Genomic DNA, 20,495 nt, shown 5'->3' with positions numbered 1-20,495 from the left:
AAAGCCTCTTGATGAAAGTGAAAGAGGAGAGTGAAAAAGTTGGCTTAAAGCTCAACATTCAGAAAACGAAGATCATGGCATCCGGTCCCATCACTTCATGGGAAATAGATGGGGAAACAGTGAAAACAGTGTCAGACTTTATTTTTTTGGGCTCCAAAATCACTGCAGATGGTGATTGCAGCCATGAAATTAAAAGACACTTACTCCTTGGAAGGAAAGTTATGACCAACCTAGATAGCATATTAAAAAGCAGAGATATTACTTTGCCAACAAAGGTCCATCTAGTCAAGGCTATGGTTTTTCCAGTAGTCATGTATGGATGTGAGAGTTGGACTGTGAAGAAGGCTGAGCATCCAAGAATTGATGCTTTTGAACTGTGGTGTTGGAGAAGACTCTTGAGAGTCCCTGGGACTGCAAGGAGATCCAACCAGTCCATTCTAAAGGAGATCAGCCCTGGGATTTCTTTGGAAGGAATGACGCTAAAGCTGAAACTCCAGTACTTTGGCCACCTCATGCGAAGAGTTGACTCATTGGAAAAGACTCTGATGCTGGGAGGGATTGGGGGCAGGAGGAGAAGGGGACAACAGAGGATGAGCTGGCTGGATGGCATCACTGACTCGATGGACGTGAGTCTGGGTGAACTCCGGGAGTTGGTGATGGACAGGGAGGCCTGGCGTGCTGCGATTCATGGGGTCGCAAAGAGTCAGACATGACTGAGCGACTGATCTGATCTGAACCCCCAAACATATATATTATCAGTATAAATATTTCTACTTTATTCTTTATTAGCTGTAGGTCTGGGCAAAGGCAATTACTGGACTTACAGAAGACCTGGGATGGCATTGCCAGCCACTTATAAGGTAAGAGACTTTGGCCAAGTTATTCTTCTCAGCCTTAGATTCTTCAAATACAAAATGGTTATAACACTTGTCTCACAAATCTGTAAGCATTTACCGTTACTATTCAGTAGTCAACAAATAATACCTACCACTACCCCTTCACAAGTTATCTCCCTTAATTATCAGAACCATCCTATACAAGGGCCTATTACCCTCATTTCAAAGAGGGTTAGTTTCAGTGCTGTTAGAGGCCATGTTAGGATTCAAGCTCCCATCTTTTTGATACCAAAGTCCAGTTCTTACTTAACCCCTCTACTGCCTCTGACGCTTTTCCGCTGTTGGGTTCAAGTGCCCATAATACATTGAAAACTTTGAAAAATTTATAGTTTGCAGGTTTGATTATTTTGGGTTTGTCCCAGAGTCTGATTGCCCCTCGGGGCAGGGGAAAATTCAGTTTTGGCTCGGCCCAGTCGAGGACTAGATTCTTCCCCATTCCGACAGGAGCTCTGTCTGGGTTTATTGTGAGCTTACAGTACTGTGAGCGAGACCACAGCCAGTGACGGGGACTAGGCGTCGGCTTAGCCAGCCCGCCGCTCAGCGCCGCGGGCCTTCCCGCCGGCCCCTTCGGGGCGTCCTTAGCAACGGGCGCACACTCCCTGCCCCGCCCTGTCCTCCCAACACCCAGCCCCGCGCAAGGCGTCGGCGATCTTTGCGCCTGCGCGCAGCCAAACCCGCCAGTCGTTTATTTTCCCCTCCCTTCCCTCTCCCCTCCCTCTCCTCCTCCTCCTCCACCTCGTAGAGCGAGACGCCAATATGGAGCCTGAGGACCTACCATGGCCCGGCGAGCTCGAGGAGGAGGAGGAGGAGGAGGGGGCGGAGAACTTGGACGAGGACGAGGTGGTGATGGTGGAGGAGATGGAGGAAGAGGAGAGACGGGAGCCGGAGGCGGATTTTAACTATGAGAGCCAGCGTCGAGAGAGTACGGACGAGGAGGACGACGAGGAGGCCAAAGCCTGGCTGCAAGCGCACCCCGGCGCCACTTTGCCCCAGGCGTCTCTCCCAAGGCACCGCTATTCGGAGAGCGAGCTGACCAGCCCCGGGAAGGTGAGCTGGCCGGGGAGAGGTATGGGCCGCCGTCGGGCAGGTGGTCCCTGAGCGCTTTGCATGTTCCCTGCCGTCTGCCTCCTGCTCGCCGCCCGTCACGGTGCCTGACAATAGTACGTGTGCTTTTAAAGGCTTGTAGGGGCCTTGTCGCTTCCTGGGCCCCGACTCTTGCCGAGTACTCCAAGTCTCCCGTCCTTTCAGGCAAAGATCTCTCTTGTTCCCCCGCCCCAGGCCCCGGGCTTTTTGAATTACACCAGGGGTTCAGAGGAGTCAGTACTGTGGTTTCAGAAACGCTGTTGGGAGGAGGTGGGGCTTGTCCCCTGAGGGAGAGGAAAAGAGCGGTGTAGGAAAGGAGAGAATGGTTGTCCAGGGACTCTGTTGTTTTGGAGACAGAAGATTATCTGCCTGAAGGGCGGAACTCCGCTTGAGAGAGCAGTGTGGATTCTGTACGACAGTTAGTTCAATCGCTCAGTCGTGTCCGACTCTTTGCGACCCCATGGACTGCTGCACGCTTCCCTGTCCATCACCAACTCCCGGAGCTTGCTGAAATTCATGTCCATTGAGTCAGTGATGCCATCCAACCATCTCATCCTCTGTCGTCCCCTTCTCCTGCGTTCAGTCTTTCCCAGCATCAGGGTCTTTTCTAAGGAGTCAGTACTTCGCATCAGGTGTTCCAAGTATTGGAGCTTCAGCATCAGTCCTTCCAATGAATATTTAGGACTGATTTCCTTTAGGATTGACTGGTTTGATCTCCTTGCAGTCCAAGGGACTCTCAAGAGTCTTCTTCAACACCACAGTTCAAAAGCATCAATCCTTTGGCGCTCAGCTTTCTTTATAGCCCAACTCTCACATCTGTACATGACTACTGAAAAAACCATAGCTTTGACTAGACGGACCTTTTTTCGTCAAAGTGATGTCTCTGCCTTTTACTGTGCTGTCTAGGTTGGTCATAGCTTTTCTTCCAAGGAGCAAGCGTCTTTTAATTTCATGGCTGCAATCATCATCTGCAGTGATTTTGAAACCCAAGTTTTCATTGTTTCCCCATTCAGTAAGCTACCTGAATAGTAATCTCTAGTGGTTTCTGGCCAATTGTGCTTCTTCAGCTTCTTTGTAGCCCTAAAGGGGTCCCTAGCAGGTAGGAGGGGCTTCGAAATACAGGAGGTTTATTATGCTGCAGCTCCCACCAGTCTGGAAAACTAGAAAGAGCTGATTTTTTGGCTGGCTTCTGAAGGTCATTTTGAAAATAACTGCATTTAATTGATTATTTTTCAGGGAGAAAGGAAAGATATACAATTCAGATATCTAGTCATCAGACATTAAGTTTCTATTCTGTGAGAGGAACATTGTGGGGACAAAAAGAAGTCTAGGGTTTATTGTTCAAGACTGCTCCTTAGATAAGGTGTCAGCTGGGTAGAGTGAAACAAGATGCAACGATTGAAAAGACAGAGAAAAGACTATATAGACCTGTGCTGTTCAATACAGTAGTCATAGCAATGTCTGACTCTTTACATCTTAATTTGTTAAAATCAAGTGAAATTAAAAATTCAGTGCCTCTGTTGTACCAACCACTTTTTCAAGTGCTCGGTAGCCACGCTTGATTAGAGGCTGTGTAATTGGACAGTGCAGATGTAGAATAATTTCATCATTACAGAAAGTTCTACTGGACATTATTGCTGTAGGCTGTTGATAATTAAAGAATAATAGTTGTTTTGCTTGGTAAATATTCCTGTCAGTACTCAATTCGTTGAGCATGTATTGAGCATTCATCATGGGCCACACATTATGCTTTATGCTGTGGAATTTTGATGAACGGAAATATTTGTTTTTTCTTTTTTCCTAGCGTATGCACTTTAAAGAGGGAGGCAGACAAAATTCAGTTGGTCGAAGAAAGAAAAGTAAAAATCGTATGTCCTAACATGCTTTGAAAACATTTAGTAAGGGAATCTGTTTTGTCAGTGAAGTTGGGGCAAGCTTCTCTGAGGAAGTTATGACAAGCTGAGGTCTGAAGACAGATCACAATTAAAGGGAAAAGAAGCTTTCCAGCTGAGGGAAAGCCACATGGAAAGGTACTGTAGGTAAGAGAGTATGGCGTTTTCAAGGAACCAGGAGCCAATAAGGGTTGATTACAGATTTCAAGGCTTTCTGTTCTATGTCAAGGATTTGGAAGCTTTATCCGTGGAAGTCATTGAAATGTTTTTAAACAAAGAAATACAGAATAAGATTTGTGTTTCAGGAAGATCACTTTGTAGCAGAGCAGAGAACAGCTTTGATGACTGGGCTGGGTGGGGAGCAGCAATAATGTCAAGGATGCTAATTAATTAGGACATTGCAGTATTGCCGGGAACTGATGATATTTTGGAATAGGCACATGTTGGTGGATATAGAAAAGTAGACTGATTCAAGAGGAATTTAAGAAGTAAAATAATCACAGTGGTACACTAATTTTACATTATTATTACATTAATAATGGATTAGATGTGGAACACGAGGGCAAGGAGGTGTCAGGTTATTGGATAAATGGTTGTGCCAAATATTGAAAAATGGCCAGGTTTATGGTAGAAGTGGTGGCCATGGGGTAGGGTGATGAGATGGTTGGGATGGGTGTTAAGATTATGGGTTTGGCTTTGGAGATCAGAGGAGGGATCTGGGCTAGACATTTCAAATTGTAAGTTATCTATATACATATGGACCAAAACTAAAGCCACACTTGTGGATAAGGTCTCGTAACTTTAATTTTGTTCTATGACTTCTTGTTTGAATAACTGTTAATATTTAATTTTAATATTTCTTGAAGATTTTAATTAAGCCCTTTTACTTCTTTACAGCCAATGTGACGAGATTATTCTTTTGTTTAGCAGTGATCTATCTGTGTAATAGAAGATACTGCTTTTTAGAGCCTGAGTATTTTTTCCGTAGAGGGTTTTTTTTTTTTTTTTTTGAGAGAAAGATATTCTCTTGTTTACCTTGGTGGGTTTATGAAGGTGTGGGTGATGTGCTGTATTAAAGGTAGTTTTAAAATGATATAAAATGTATTAAGATAATTTTTTTGCTCACTAATATATTAAGATTTATTTACTAATATATTAAGATTTACTGGCATAAATTGGAAAAATGTTTAAAGGAGAGACTTCTATATTTCTTGCTAGAAATTTATGAACTATAAGTTTTTGAAAATGAGTTTGTTGTGTAGTATTTAATTCAGTGTCTTCAAAGGATGGGGCTTCCCAGGTGACTCAGTAGTAAAGAATCCACCCGCCAAGCAGGAGATGTGGGTTCCATCCTTGGATTGGGACGATCCTGTGAAGAAGGAAATGGCAACCCACTCCAGTATTCTTGCCTGGGAAATTCCATGGACAGAGGAGCCCGGTAGGCTACAGTCCATGGGGTTGCAAAGAATCAGACATGATATAGTGACTGAACAGCAGCAGCATTCAAAGGAAGAGACCAAATGATGGGAGACATTAATTTCATTCAGGATAGCCTCAAGTTAAATAACAAAATTGTAATATTTGACTCACTCTCATGTCTCTGACAATAAGGATGTTCTAGTGCTAATTTGCAAGGTACTGATTAAGTTTGCAACTCCAAGTAATGACACCGAGCTAAGGTATGGAACTGTTTTAAGTTCAGTACAAAATGTGACCTGCCTTACAACCAAGTCTTTAAAAAAAAAAAAAAAAGATTTATTTTTAGCTGAGCTGGGTCTTTGTTGCTGTGGGAGGGCTCTCTCTAGCTGTGGTGAGTGAGGGCTAATCTTCATTGCGGTACGCCAGCTTCTCATGGCAGTGTGCCGTCTTCTCATGGCAGCGGCTTTTCTTACTGTGGAGCACAGGCTCAGAGTTGGGGGGGCTTCAGTAGTTGTGAGCACTGGCTTAGTTGCCTCTCGGCCTATGGGATCTTCCGGGACCAGGAATTGAACCCATGTACCCGGCATTGGCAAGCGGATTCTTAACCACTGGACCACCAGGGAAGTCCCACAACCAAGTCTTTTTAAGAGTTCAGGGAAGTGAGTGATTCAGAGCCTTTACTTTGTTGGTCTTATGCCAGGCCAGTCCTACAGACCATTCAACATGAACCGTTTCAGACATCTCTGCTTTGTAATTCCTAAACCTAAATTTCTGAACTGTGCTAGGGAAAATAATTCAGTTCTGTGAATTGGTATCATAGAAGTTCTTGGTCTTCAACTTTTTTTGTTTTTAGTTTTATTATTTATTTACAATAGTCTTTTCTTCCAACTATATTGAGATATAATTGACATGAAGCACTTATAAGTTTAAGGTATATAGCATGGTTTGACTTACATACATCATAAAATAATTATCACAAGTCGTCATCTCATATAGCTTAGAAACATGAATAGAAAATAATTTTCTCCTGGTGATGAGAACTCAGCATTTACTGTTAGCAGTGTTCATATATAGCATACAGCAGCGTGAATTTATTTGTCATGTTGTGCATTATATACTTAGTACTTATTTATCTTATTATTGGAAGTTTGTGCCTTTTGACCACTTGGTCTCCAACTTTTAACTGGATCATCAAGAGTTCTTGGAAATATTTTTATGTTTCCTTCTTCAGATTCTTCTGCATTTTCACCCTTATCCTCTGGCCTTCATCCAGTGTTCAGCATTCTCCTGTCAGCAGGTTATCATTTCTTAGGAGAGACGCTTAGGCCTGAACTCCTTCACCTTCCTAGTCCCCATCTCCAAATTTATCTACACTGTACAACTCTTAATCTTTTTTTTTTTGCCTATTAGTACAGATTTTGTTCTTAGTATTAAAACTTTCTTGAGCTTGGGGATGAAAGCTGTCAGTTAGAATGTGTTTCTCTCTTAAGGAAGTGCTGGATTTTATCTTTAGATATTTGATAAATGATAATAGTTTTAAGTTAAATTGTTTTCTTGACTTTTTTGGTCAAATTTGAAATCAGAATTATGATGTTTTTATGTGAGGTACTGGGAAGATTTTTTAATGTCTTGGAACAGTTTAAATAATATAAGACTTTCTTGCATGTTGGAAAAAATAATAACTTGTGAAGCTGCTGTGCCTATGGATTCCTTTCGGGGTTATAATTTGTATATACTGTCTCACTTTTTTTGGATTGAAACTCTTAGTTGCTCAGTTGTGTCTGGCTCTTTGCAGCTCCAGGCTCCTCTGTCCATGGGATTGCTATTCCCTTCTCCAAGGGATCTTCCTGACCTAGGGATCGAACCTGGGTCTCTGGCATTGCAGGCAGATTCATTAACATCTTACCCACCGGGTAAGCCCCTTTTTTGGGGGGGGGTAATTTTGATAATTTATGATTTTTCTGGAAAATCATTTCAATAAGGATTTTTAGTTAATTATAATTAAGTGTTACATAGTATTCTTTATTTTTTCCATTGCATTTGTGATTATTTCCACTTCTCATTCCTAATGTTATATATTTTATTTTCCTCTTGATCTGAATAACTATGGATATATTTTGTTAATTTTTTTCATCCAAGGAAACCGCTCTTATATTTAAGTTTAATTCTATTGACTTTTTCACCACTTAGTTCGTTAATTTCAGCTCTCATCTTTTACTGTTTCCCTAGGTTTATTTTGATTTATTTAATTTTACTTAACGTGCTGAATGTTCAACTGGCTTATTTAAAAACATTCTAAACAGTTTTGTTGTGATATAATTTAAAAACCGTGCAATTTACCCTGTATTTTACTGCACAGCTCAGTGGTTTTCAGTATGTTAATGGATATGTGTAGCCATCACCACAATTTTAGAACAATTTTTTCATGACCTCAAAAAGAAACCCTATATACTTTAGCTATCGCCCCTCTTGCTTCCATTCCTCAAGGCAACTATTAATCTACTTTCCCTCTCTGTAGAGTTGCCTGTTCTGGTCATTTATGGAATCATATAATATATGGTACATGTCACACGGATTTCTGGATCTTAGTTCCCCCACCAGGGTTTGAACCCTGGCAGTGAGAGCATTGAGTCCTAGCCACTGCACCACCAATTCCAATGTGTGGTCTTTTATGACTGGCTTCTTTCACTTAGCATAATGTTTTTAGGAATCCATGAATATAACATCAATTTTTCATTCCTTTTTATGACTTAATAGTATTCCATTGTATGGATATTACTATATTTGTTTATCCGTTATCAGTTGATAGACATTTGAGTTGTTTTCTGCCTGTTGTCTATCTCAAAATATTTGAAAATTCTCTTTGTGATTTTTTTCATTGGTTGTTTAGAAGTCTGTTGCTTAATTTCTACATGTTTGTGAATTTCCTTAACTTCCTTCTGTTATAGATTTCTAATTTCATTCCATTTTTGCTGGAGAATATACTTTCCATGATTTAAATTTTTTTAAAAATTTGAGGCTTGTGTTTATAACTGAATCACTGTGCTGTACAGCTGAAGTTAACACAACATTGTAAATCACCTATACATCAATAAAATAAATTTTTTAAAACATTGAGGTTTGCTTTGTAACCTAACACATTGTCTGTCCTGGAGATGTTCCATGTATGCTGAGAAGAATGTATATTCTGCTGCTCTAGGATGGAATATTCTATAATGTAGTTTGCTTATAGTGTGTTCACATCTTATATTTCCTTGTTGATCTTCTCACAGGTGGCTATCCTTTTTTTTTTTAATTATTAGTATTATTTTTTGGCTGCCCTGGATCTTTGTCGCAGCCCGTAGGCTTTCTCTAGCTGTGGTGAGTAGGGACTACTCTAGTTGCGCTGCTCAGGCTTCTCACTGTGGTGGCTTCTTCTGTTGCAGAGCGTGGGCTCTAGGTGTGTGGGCTTCAGTAGTTGTGGTGCCTGGGCTTAGTGGCCTCTCGGCATGTGGTATTTTCCCAGACCAAGGATGGAACCTGTGTCCCCTGCATTGGCAGATGGATTCTTAACCATTGGACCACCAGGGAAGTCCCAGTAGACTTTATTGGGAGCCGTTTTATGTTTAGCAAAAAGTTCAGAATTCCCATGTACCTCTTTTCCCTCCCCTGTTTTCTCTGTTATTAACATCTTGTATTAGGCTGGCATATTTGTTACAGTTGGTAAGCCAATATTGATACATTGCTATTAATTATACGTGTATGTTTTTATTAGAGTCCACATTTTTGTACATTCTTTGGATTTTGACAAATGTATAATGACATATATCCACTATTTTACAGTATCACACAGAATAGTTTCACTGCCTAAAAAAAAATCCCCGTGTTCTGCTTATTTGTCCCTTCCCTCCTTCCTCTGAAACCCTGGCAGCTGCTGCTGTTTTTATTGTCTTTGAAGTTTAGCATTTTCCAGAAAGTCATGTGCTTAGAGTCATACAGTATGTAGCCTTTTAGGATGGCTTCTTTCACTTAGGAATATGCTTTTAAGGTTCTTCCATGTCTTTTCATGGTCTGGTGGCTTGTTTCTTTTTTTCTACCTTGATTTCTTTTTCTTTTCTTAAAAATTGTGGTAAAATATGTATACCATAAAATTTACTGGTTTAAGCTATAAATAAAATATATTTATTTTGGCTGAGCCTCGCAGCTTGCAGGATCTTAGTTCCACAACCAGGGATTGAACTTCGGGCCCTGGCAGTTAAAGCACCGAGTCCTAAACAGTGGGCTACCAGGGAATTTCCCCATTTTAACCAGGTTTAAGTGACATTAAGTACATTCACATTGTTTTATAATCTTTACCACCATCTATCTCCAGAACTTTTGCATCTTTACAAACTGAACCTCCAACATCTCTGCCTTATCTGAGTCTGATTCTGATCCTTGCTGTCTCTTTAACCTGCTTTTGTTTTTTGTAAAACAAAAAAGTTGTTTTTGTCGTTTATGTTTTGTAATTTGTGTGTGTGTGTGGAAAACCAGGCGTGTACCGAATGAATATGATATGCTAGGAACTGAAGTAAATAGCCTTTTAGTGTGAGGTTTCATAAGTTTATCTGGTTAGAGGTGATTTTGTGTTTGTTTGCTATAGCAGTAGGTGTCAAAGGCTAAAATTTCCTCTGATGGCCTTGCTTTTGTTCCGCCTGTTTTCTTTGGATTTCTCTAAGGACCTCTTAAATAAGATCTGGATGTGCTGTTCTTGCATTCGTGTACCATTCTCATCAGGAGCCCCGTTGATGTAGTGGTGAGGTATGGGCGGAGGGGAGGTGTTCTGTAGTCATATTGTGAGGTCTCAGTCTTTCTCTAGGCTGTGAGCTTCACTAGGGTTTCTCATTGGTTTCTCCTTAAATAAAATAAGAAAGCTAGGAGGGGGCTTGGAGTTGAATATTTCCCTTCCCCGGCATCACTTAGTCTCTGGTAAAACCCCAGTCTCTGGTAAAATAGTTTCTTTTGCAGGCAGGTCTTAAGGACAGAATGCTTCTAGACTTATTTCAAAACGACTACTTTTCCCTCTTCTCCTGCCACAGCAAGAGATTTTTCTCTAATCTTAACTGTGAAACCTGGTGCAGTTCCTGGAAGTAAAACTCCAAAAGTGTGGTAGCCCCTCTAAGACTTTCCCTGGACTTTTTAAATCTCAGAGTTCTCTATCCTGAGCCTCTAATAATTTGTCATTTACAATTTAGGCTTTCCTTCCCTGTCCTTCGTGGTGTCTGCTCTGGAACTCTGTCCCGTTAGTTGTGATTGTCTGTATCTGTTTGTCTGTCCCAGATTTGCTGGACTGTTCAGTTCAGTTCAATTGCTCAGTCGTGTCTGACTCTTTGTGACCCCGTGAATTGCAGCACGCCAGGCCTCCCTGTCCATCACCAACTCCTGGAGTTCACTCAAACTCACGTCCATCCAGTCGGTGATGCCATCCAGCCATGCCATCCTCTGTCGTCTCCTTCTCCTCCTGCCCCCAATCCCTCCCAGCATCAGAGTCTTTTCCAGTGAGTCAACTCTTTGCATGAGGTGGCCAAAGTATTGGAGTTTCAGCTTTAGCATTAGTCCTTCCAAAGAAATCCCAGGGCTGATCTCCTTTAAAATGGACTGGTTGGGTCTCCTTGCAGTCCAAGGGACTCTTAAGAGTCTTCTCCTACACCACAGTTCAGAAGCATCAATTCTTAGGTGCTTAGCTTTCTTCACAGTCCAACTCTCACATCCATACATGACCACTTGACTAGACGGACCTTTGTTGGCAAAGAATGTCTCTGCTTTTCAATATGCTATCTAGGTTGGTCATAACTTTCCTTCCAAGCAGTAAGCGTCTTTTTAATTTCATGGCTGCAGTCGCCATCTGCCGTGATTTTGGAGCCCCCCAAAAATAAAGTCTGACACTGTTTCCACTGTTTCCCCATCTATTTCCCATGAAGTGATGGGACCAGATGCCATGATCTTAGTTTCCTGAATGTTGAGCTTTAAGCCACCTTTTTCACTCTCATCTTTCACTTTGATCAAGAGGCTTTTTAGTTCCTCTTCACTTTCTGCCGTAAGGGTGGTGTTATCTGCATATCTGAAGTTATTGATATTTCTCCCGGCAATCTTGATTCCGGCTGTGCTTCTTCCAGCCCAGCGTTTTTCATGATGCACTCTGCATATAAGTTAAATAAGCAGGGTGACAATATACAGCCTTGACGTATTCCTTTTCCTATTTGGAACCAATCTGTTGTTCCATGTCCAGTTCTAACTGTTGCTTCCTGACCTGCATATAGGTTTCTCAGGAGGCAGATAAGGTGGTCTGGTATTCCCATCTCTTGAAGAATTTTCCACAGTTTATTGTGATTCACACAGTCAAAGGCTTTGGCATAGTCAATAAAGCAGAAATAGATGTTTTTCTGGAACTCTCTTGCTTTTTCCATGATCCAGAGGATGTTGGCAATTTGATCTCTGGTTCCTCTGCATTTTCTAAAACGAGCTTGAACATCTGGAAGTTCACGGTTCATGTACTGCTGAAGCCTGGCTTGGAGAATTTTGAGCATTACTTTACTAGTGTGTGAGATGAGTGCAATTGTGCAGTAGTTTGAGCATTCTTTGGCTTTGCCTTTCTTTGGGATTGGAATGAAAACTGACCTTTTCCAGTCCTGTGGCCACTGCTGAGTTTTCCAAATTTGCTGGCAGCATTTTCACAGCATCATCTTTCAGGATTTGAAATAGCTCAACTGGAATTCCATCACCTCTACTAGCTTTGTTTGTAGTGATGCTTCCTAAGGCCACTTGACTTCCCATTCCAGGATGTCTGGGACTGTAGTTTGCCCTTAATTTCAGTTCTCTGGTGGATATAAGAAGAGTTGTTGATTTTCAATTTGGTTAGGGTGTTTTCTTTTTGTAGGGATGGGAGTGATGACTTCCTAACTCCTTGCATGCTGGACCAGAGCCTTGTTTTAGTTGTTTTTCAGCAGACTGTGGTTTTGTTTGTTTGTTTGTTTGTTTTCACCATGCTCCATAGCTTGGCTTCCCTAGTAGCTCAGTTGGTAAAGAATCCGCCTTCAATGCAGGAGACCCTGGTTCAATTCCTGAGTCAGGAAGATCCTCTGGAGAAGGGATAGGCTACCCACTCCAGTGTTCTTGGGCTTCCCTTGTGGCTCAGCTGGTAAAGAATCCGCCTGCAATGCTGGAGACCTGGGTTTGATGCCTGGGTTGGGAAGATCCCCTGAAGAGGGGAGCAGCTACTCACTCCAGTATTCTGGCCTGGAGAAGTCCATGGACTGTATAGTCCATGGGGTCGCAAAGTGACTTTCACTTTCACAGCTTGTGGGATCATAGTTCCCCCACAAGGGATTGAACCTGTGCCCTTGGCAGTGAAAGCATGGCGTCCTAACCATTGGACGACCAGGGAATTTCCTCAACAGATCATTTTTTAGAGCAATTGTAGGTTCCAAAAAAAAAATTGAGATTTCCCATCTACTTCCTGCTCCCACACATGCACAGCGTCCTCCACTGTCAATTTCCAACGTCAGAGTGTAATACGTTTGTTATGATGAACCTACATTGACATCCAAAGCCAGAGTGTATATTAGGGCTCACTTTTGGTATTGTACATTCTATGGTTTTTGACAAATGTATAATGGCATGTATCCACCAATATAGTTTCTCCATGTCTTTTCATGACTTAGTGGCTCATTTCTTTTTAGTTCTCGATAATATTATTGTCTAAATGAGCCACAGTTTATTTTATCCATTCATCTACTAAAGGATATTTTCGTTGGACTTCCCTGATGAGTCAGACTGTAACGAATGTACCTGCAATGCAGAAGACCTGGGTTCAATCCCTGGGTTGGCAAGACCCCCTGGAGAAGGGAATGGCTACCCACTGCAGTATTCTTGCCTGAAAAATTCCATGACAGAGCAGCCTGGTGGGCTGCAGTGTGTGAGGCTGCAGAGAATCAGACACGACTGAGAGACTAACCATCTTTTCAGTCCATTTGGGTCAGTACCAAGCAGTCTGATGACTCGCTGCATGTGTGCTCAGTGCTGTATGTTGGTTAACAGTCCTTATCAGGTTATGTCTTTTAGAAATATCTTCTCCTCGCCTGTGGCTTGTCTTCTCATTCTCTTGACATTGTCTTTCATGGAACGAAAGTTTTTAATTTTGATGAGTCCAGCTTATCAATTCTTTCTTTCAAGGGTTGTGCCTTTGGTGTTGTACCTAAAAAGTGATCACCATAGCCAAGGTCATCTAGGTTTTCTCCTGCATTATCTTCTAGGTGTTCTACAGTTTTTACAGTTTTATATTCCGTTTTGAGTTGAATTTTGTGAGAGCTGTAAGATCTGTCCCAAGTCGCTTTTTGCACGTGCATGTCCAGTTATCCCGGCATCGTTTGTCGAAAAGACGGTCTTGGCTCCATTATGTTGCCTTGTTCCTTTGTCAAGGATCAGCGGTCCTAATCTCGGTCTGTTTCTGGACTTTGTTGTGTCACAGCGATCTGTTTGCTGGTCTTTCACCAGTGCCACATTGTCTTGATTGCTGTAGCTTTACAGGAAGTCTTTAAGTCAGATAGTGTCTGTTGTTTTTTTGGCTTTCTTGGGTCTTTTGACTCCCCATATACACTCTATTTTTTAAGTTCACATTACTTTTTTTTTTTCCCCATTGGTGTGTTGGTTTCTGCTGTACAACAGTGCAATCAGCCATAACTATACGTACATCCCCTGCCTCCCTAGCGTCTCTCCCCACCATCATCCCCCCTCCACGTCATCACAGAGCACTAGATGGGCTCCCTGTGCCGCACAGCAGCTTCTCCCACCTGTCCAGCTTACACTGGACAATGTGTGTATATTGATGCTGCGTTCTCCATTTGTCCCACTCTCTCCCTCCCCCACGGTGTCCATAAGTCCATTCTCTACATCTTTGTCTTCATTCCTTCCCTGCAGATAGCTTCATCAATATAATTTTTCTAGATTCTGTATATATGCGTTAATTACTATATTTGTTTTGTCTTTCTCACTTACTTCACTTTGTATAATAACAGGCTCTGGCTTCATCCATCTCATGAGAACTGACTCAAATTCATTCTTCTTGATGACTGAGTAGTATGTATGTACCACATCTTTTTTGTTGATTCCTCTGCTGATGGACATCCAGGTTGCTTCCATGTCCTGGCTGTTGTCAGCAGTGCTGCAGTGAACATTGGGGTACATGTGTCTTGAGTTTTGATTATGGTTTTCTCATACTGATTATGGCCCAGTAGTGGAATTGCTGGGTCATACGATGATTTATTCCTAGTATTTGAAGTAATCTTTATCCTGTTCTCCATAAAGTCTGCATGAGTTTGTATTCCCACCAACAGTGTAGAGTTCCCTTTTCTCTACATCCTCTCCAACATTTATTGTTTGTACAGTTTTTGATGATGGCCATTCTGACTGGCATGAGGTGATACCTCATTGAAGTTTTGATTTGCATTTCTCTGGTAATTAGTGACGTTAAGCATCTTTTCATCTGTTTATTGGCCATCTATATGTCTTCAGAAAACGAAGATCATGGCATCCGGTCCCATCACTTCATGGGAAATAGATGGGGAAACAGTGGAAACAGTGGTAGACTTTATTTTTCTGGGCTCCAAAATCACTGCAGATGGTGACTGCAGCCATGAAATTAAAAGACGCTTACTGCTTGGAAGGAAAGTTATGACCAACCTAGATAGCATATTGAAAAGCAGAGACATTACTTTGCCAACAAAGGTTCATCTAGTCAAGGCTATGGTTTTTCCTGTGGTCATGTATGAATGTGAGAGTTGGACTGTGAAGAAGACTGAGCGCCGAAGAATTGATGCTTTTGAACTGTGGTGTTGGAGAAGACTCTTGAGAGTCCCTTGGACTGCAAGGAGATCCAACCAGTCCATTCTGAAGGAGATCAGCCCTGGGATTTCTTTGGAAGGAATGATGCTAAGGCTGAAACTCCAGTACTTTGGGCACCTCATACGAAGAGTTGACTCATTGGAAAAGACTCTGATGCTGGGAGGGATTGGGGGCAAGAGGAGAAGGGGATGACAGAGGATGAGATGGCTGGATGGCATCACTGACTCGATGGACATGAGTCTGAGTGAACTCCGGGAGTTGGTGATGGACAGGGAGGCCTGGCGTGCTGTGATTCATGGGGTCGCAAAGAGTCGGACACGACTGAGCGACTGATCTGATCTGATCTGACCCATTTTTTGATTGGGCTGTTTGTTTTCCTAATATTGAGCTGTACGAGCTTCTTATATATTCTAGATTAATCCTTTGTCAGTTGTTTCATTTGCAATTTTCTCTTATTTTGAGGGTTGTCTTTTAATCTTTTTTATTGTTTCCTTTGTTGTGCAAAAGCTTTTAAGTTTAATTAGGTCTCATTTTTTTTTTTTTTTTAATTTCCATTACTCTAGGAGGTGGGTCATAGAGGATCTTATTGTGGTTTATGTCAAGGAATATTCTACTTATGTTTTCCCCTAAGAGCTTTATACTTTCTGAGCTTACATTTAAGTCTAATCCAGTTTGAGTTTATTTTTGAGTATGATGTTAGGAAGTCTTCTAGTGTCATTCTTTAGCATGTAGCTGTCCAGTTTTCCCAGAACTACTTGCTGAAGAGGCTGTCTTTTCTCCATTGTATATTCTTGCCTCCTTTGTCAAAGATAAGGTGCCCATACTACTACTACTACTACTACTACTACTACTACTACTAAGTTGCTTCAGTCGTGTCCGACTCTGTGTGACCCCAGAGATGGCAGCCCACCAGGCTCCCCCGTCCCTGGGATTCTCCAGGCAAGAACACTGGAGTGGGTTGCCATTTCCTTCTCCAGTGCATGAAAGTGAAAAGTGAAAGTGAAGTCGCTCAGTCGTGTCTGACTCTTAGCGACCCCATGGACTGCAGCCTACCAGGCTCCTCCGTCCATGGGGTTTTCCAGGCAAGAGTACTGGAGTGGGGTGCCACTGCCTTCTCCATATCTGGGCTTTGTGTCTTGTTCCATTGATCTGTATTTGTTTTTGTGCTTGTACCATACTCTTGATGACTGTAGCTTTGTAGTATAGTCTGAAGTCAGGAAGGTTGATTCCTCCAGCTCTGTTTTTCTTTGTTAAGATTGCTTTGGCTCTTTGGGCTCTTTTGTGTTTCCATGCAAATCGTGAAATTTTTTGTTCTAGTTCTGTAGAAAAATACCATTGGTAATTTGATAGGGATTGCATTGAATTTGTAGATTGCTTTGGGTAGTATGGTCATTTTCACAATATTGATTTCTCCAATTCAAGAAAACGGTGTATCTCTCCATCTATTTGTGACATCTTGGATTTCTTTCATCGGTGTCCTATAGTTTTCTGCATGGGTTTTTTTTTTCTTTTAGGTAGGTTTATTCCTAGGTATTTTATCCTTTTTTGCTACAGTGGTGAATGGGATTGTTTCCTTAACCTTTTTCTGATTTTTCATTGTTAGTGTATAGGAATGCAAAGGATTTGTGTGTATTAATTTTATATCCTGTGACTTTACTGTATTCATTGATTAACTCTAGTAATTTTCTGGCAGAATGTTTACATTTTTCTATGTATAGTATTATGTCATTTGCAGACAGCGAAAGTTTTGGGTTTTTTTTGAAAGTTTTATCTTTATTTTCAATTTGGATTTCTTTTATTTCTTTTTCTTCTTTGATTGCTGTGGCTAGGACTTCCAACACTATGTTGGATAATAGTGATGAGAGTCAGCACCATTCTCTTGTTCCTAGTCTTAGAGGAAATGCTTTCAGTTTTTCACCATTGAGAATATTTGCTTTGAATTTGTCATATATGGCCTTTATTATGTTGATGTAGGTTCCTTCTATGCTTACTTTCTGGAGAGTTTTTATCATAAATGAGTGTTGAATTTTGTCAGAAGCTTTCTTTGTGTCTATTGAGATGATCATATGGTTTTTATCTTTCAGTTTTTTGATACTGTGTATCACATTGATTTTTTTGTATATATTGAAGAATCCATGCATCCCTGGGATAAATGCCACTTGGTCATGATGTATGATCCTTTTAATATGTTATTGCCTTCTTTTTGCTAAAATTTTGTTGAGGATTTTGATATTGGCCTGGAATTTTCTTTTTTGTGGTGTCTTTGTCTGGTTTTAGTGATGGTGGCCTCCTGGAATGAGTTTGGGGTTTTTCCTTCCTCTGCAGTTTCCTGGAATAGTTTTAGCAGGATAGGTGTTAGTTCTTCTCTAAACTTGATGTGGGATTCGCCGGTGAAGCCATCTTGCCCTGCGCTTTTGTTTGTTGAAGATTTTTGATCGCAGTTTTGATTTCAGTGCTTGTAATTGGTCCATTCATGATTTCTGTTTCTTCCTGGTTCAGATTTGGAAGGTTTTTCTAAGAACTTGCCCATTTCTTCCAGGTTGTCCATTTTATTGGCATATAGTTGCTTGTCATTGACTCTTAAGATCATTTGTATTTCTGTGTTGTCTCTTGTAAGTTCTTTTTCATTTCTAATTTTATTGATTTGAGTCCTCTCCCTTTTTTTTCCTCGATAAGTCTGGCTAGTGGTTTGTCAATTTTGTTTATCTTCTCAAAGAATTAACTTTTAGTTTTATTGATCTTTGCTATTTTTCTTTCATTTCTTTTTCATTTATTTCTGCTCTGATCTTTCTAATTTCTTTCCTTCTGCTAACTTCAGGGTTTTTTGTTCTTTTTCTAGTTGCTTTAGGTATAAAGTCAGGTTGTTGATTTTTTGGTTGTTGTTGTTTTTTGAGATAGGCTTGTATTGCTATAAACTTTCCTCTTAGAACTGATTTTGCTGCATCCCACAGGTTTTGGGTCATTGTCTTTTTGTTTCTAGGTATTTTTTTTAAATAACCTTTTTGATGTCTTCAGTGACTTGTTGGTTATTTAGAAGTGTGTTGTTTAGCCTCCATGTGTTCGTGATTTTTACAGTTTTCTTTCTTTTCCTGTAATTGATATCAAGTTGCATAGCACTGTGGTCAGAAAATATGCTTGATACAATTTTAGTTTTCTTAAATTTTCCAGTGCTTGATTTGTGACCCAAGATGTAATCCATTGTGGAGAATATTCCATGTTCAGTTGAGAAAAAAGTGTATTCTGCTGTTTTGGGATGGAATGTCCTAGAGATCTCAGTTAGCTCCATTTGGGCTAGTATGTGATTTAAGGCTTGTGTTTCCTTATAAATTTTCTGTCTGGATGATCTGTCCATTGGTGTAATTGGGGTGTTAGAGTCCCCTTCTGTTACGCTGTTACTGTCAGTTTCCCCTTTTGTGGTCGTTAGTATTTGCATTATGTATTGAGGTGCTTCTATGTTGGGTGAATTAGTATTTATAATTGTTATATCTTCTTGAGTTGATCCCTTTTTCATTATGTCGTGTCCTTCCTTATTGTTTGTAACAGTTTTTATTTTAACGTCTGTTTTATCTGATATAAGTGTTGCTACTCCCACTTTCTTTTGATTCCCACTTGCATGGAATATCTTTTTCCATCCCTCAACTTTCAGTCTGTATGTGTCCTTAGGTCTGAAGTGGCTCTCCTGTAGGCAGCATATACACAGGTCTTGTTTCTGTATCCATTCAGCCAGCTTGTGTCTTGATTGTAGCATTTAATCCATTTACATTTAAGGTAGTTATATATATATGTTCCTAATGCCATTTTCTTAATTGTTTAGGATTTATTTTTGTGAGTCTGTTTCTTCTCTTGTGTTTCCTACTAGAGAATTTCCTTTAGCATTTGTTGTAAAGCTGGTTTGCTATGCTAAGTCACTTCAGTTGTGTCCGACTCTGTGCGACCCCTAAGACGGCAGCCCACCAGGCTCCCCCGTCCCTGGGATTCTCCAGGCAAGACACTGGAGTGGGTTGCCATTTCCTTCTCCAGTGCATGAAAGTGACAAGAGAAAGTGAAGTCGCTCAGTCGTGTCCGACTCTTAGTGACCCCATGGACTGCAGCCTACCAGGCTCCTCCGTCCATGGGATTTTCAAGGCAAGGGTACTGGAGTGGGGTGCCATTGCCTTCTCCGAAAGCTGGTTTGGTGGCGCTGAATTCACTGAACTTTTGCTTGTCTGTAAAGCTTTTGATTTCTTCTTCAAATTTCAATGAGATCCTTGCTGGTACTCTTGGTTGTAAGTTTTTATCCTTCATCACTTTAAATATATCCTTCCACTCTCTCTGGCCTGCAGAGTTTCTGCTGAAAAATCAGCTGTTAACCTTATGGGGATTGCTTCGTATGTTATTTTTTGCTTTTCCCTTGCTGCTTTTAGTATTTTTTCTTTGTGTTTAAATTTTTTTAGTGTGATTAATATGTGTGTTGTTGTATTTCTCTTTGGGTTTATCCTGTATGGGACTGTCCGGGCTTCCTGGACTTGGGTGCTTATTTCCTTTCCTATAGTAGGGGAGTTTTCCGCTATAATCTCCTCACATATTTTCTCATACCCTTTGTTTCTCTTCTTCTGAAATGCTAATAATTTGAATTTTGGTGCATTTATTATTGTCCCAGCGGTCTCTGAGACTGTCCTCTACTCTTATATTTCTTTTTTCTGCTCCTCAGCAGTTATTTCTGTTATTCTGTCTTCCAGCTCACTTATCCATTCTTCTGCCTCAGTTATTCTACTAGTGATTCCTTTTAGATTATTTTTAATTTCAGTGATTGTGTTGTTCATCTATGTTTATTTTTATTTCTTCTAGGTCTTTAGTAAATGTGTTAAATGATTCTTGTATTTTTTCTATTTTTGATATTTTGAAACTTCTTTACTGTCATTACTTGAAATTCTTTTTCACATAGGTTGCCTATTTCCTCTTCATTTATTTGGTCTTGTAGTTTTTAACTTGCTCCTTCATCTTTAACATATTTTTTTTGTCATTTTTTTTTTTTTTTTTGATAGTTGGGAGTACGTTCCTGTCTCACAAGTTGTTTAGTCTTAGTTTCCAGCAGTGGAGTTTTCAGGTAGTTGGGTAGAGCTGGGTCTTTGTTTTGAGATGTGGACCTTTGGGAAACCTCACTCTAATTAATACTCCCTGGCACCTGAAGTTTTCTCTGTTACTCTAGCCATTCGGACTCAGCACTCCTGCCTCCTGGGGCTCAGTCCTGAACTGGGATTCCACAAGCCATGGTTGTGGAAAAGAAAAATATAGAAAAGGAAGAAAAGGAAAAAAAAAGGCAGAACAATAACAAAGAATAGAAAATAACCTCAGAAGGGTGAAAGTG

The 20,495-nt window shown here is 40.8% G+C and overlaps 1 protein-coding gene across 6 annotated transcripts in view; it reads left to right on the top strand.

The window, feature by feature from the left end:
* The first annotated feature begins 1,503 nt into the window (after positions 1 to 1,503).
* Positions 1,504 to 20,495, top strand: part of ALMS1 (ALMS1 centrosome and basal body associated protein) — a 189,712-nt gene continuing 170,720 nt past the window's right edge. For 2 of the 6 annotated variants that reach the window (XM_061431899.1, XM_061431896.1), the window contains exon 1: positions 1,516 to 1,943. In XM_061431899.1, the coding sequence (XP_061287883.1) occupies positions 1,653 to 1,943 (291 nt within the window). In that variant the 5' untranslated portion in view covers positions 1,516 to 1,652. Of the gene's footprint in view, positions 1,944 to 20,495 lie in introns of all 6 variants that reach the window. The other 4 variants (XR_009739311.1, XM_061431900.1, XM_061431897.1 and 1 more) reach the window with 4 other exon arrangements.

Source organism: Bos javanicus, chromosome 11, assembly GCF_032452875.1.
Source record: "Bos javanicus breed banteng chromosome 11, ARS-OSU_banteng_1.0, whole genome shotgun sequence".
In the NCBI taxonomy this organism is placed as follows: Eukaryota; Metazoa; Chordata; class Mammalia; order Artiodactyla; family Bovidae; genus Bos; species Bos javanicus.
This window is presented reverse-complemented; position numbering and strand designations above follow the sequence as displayed.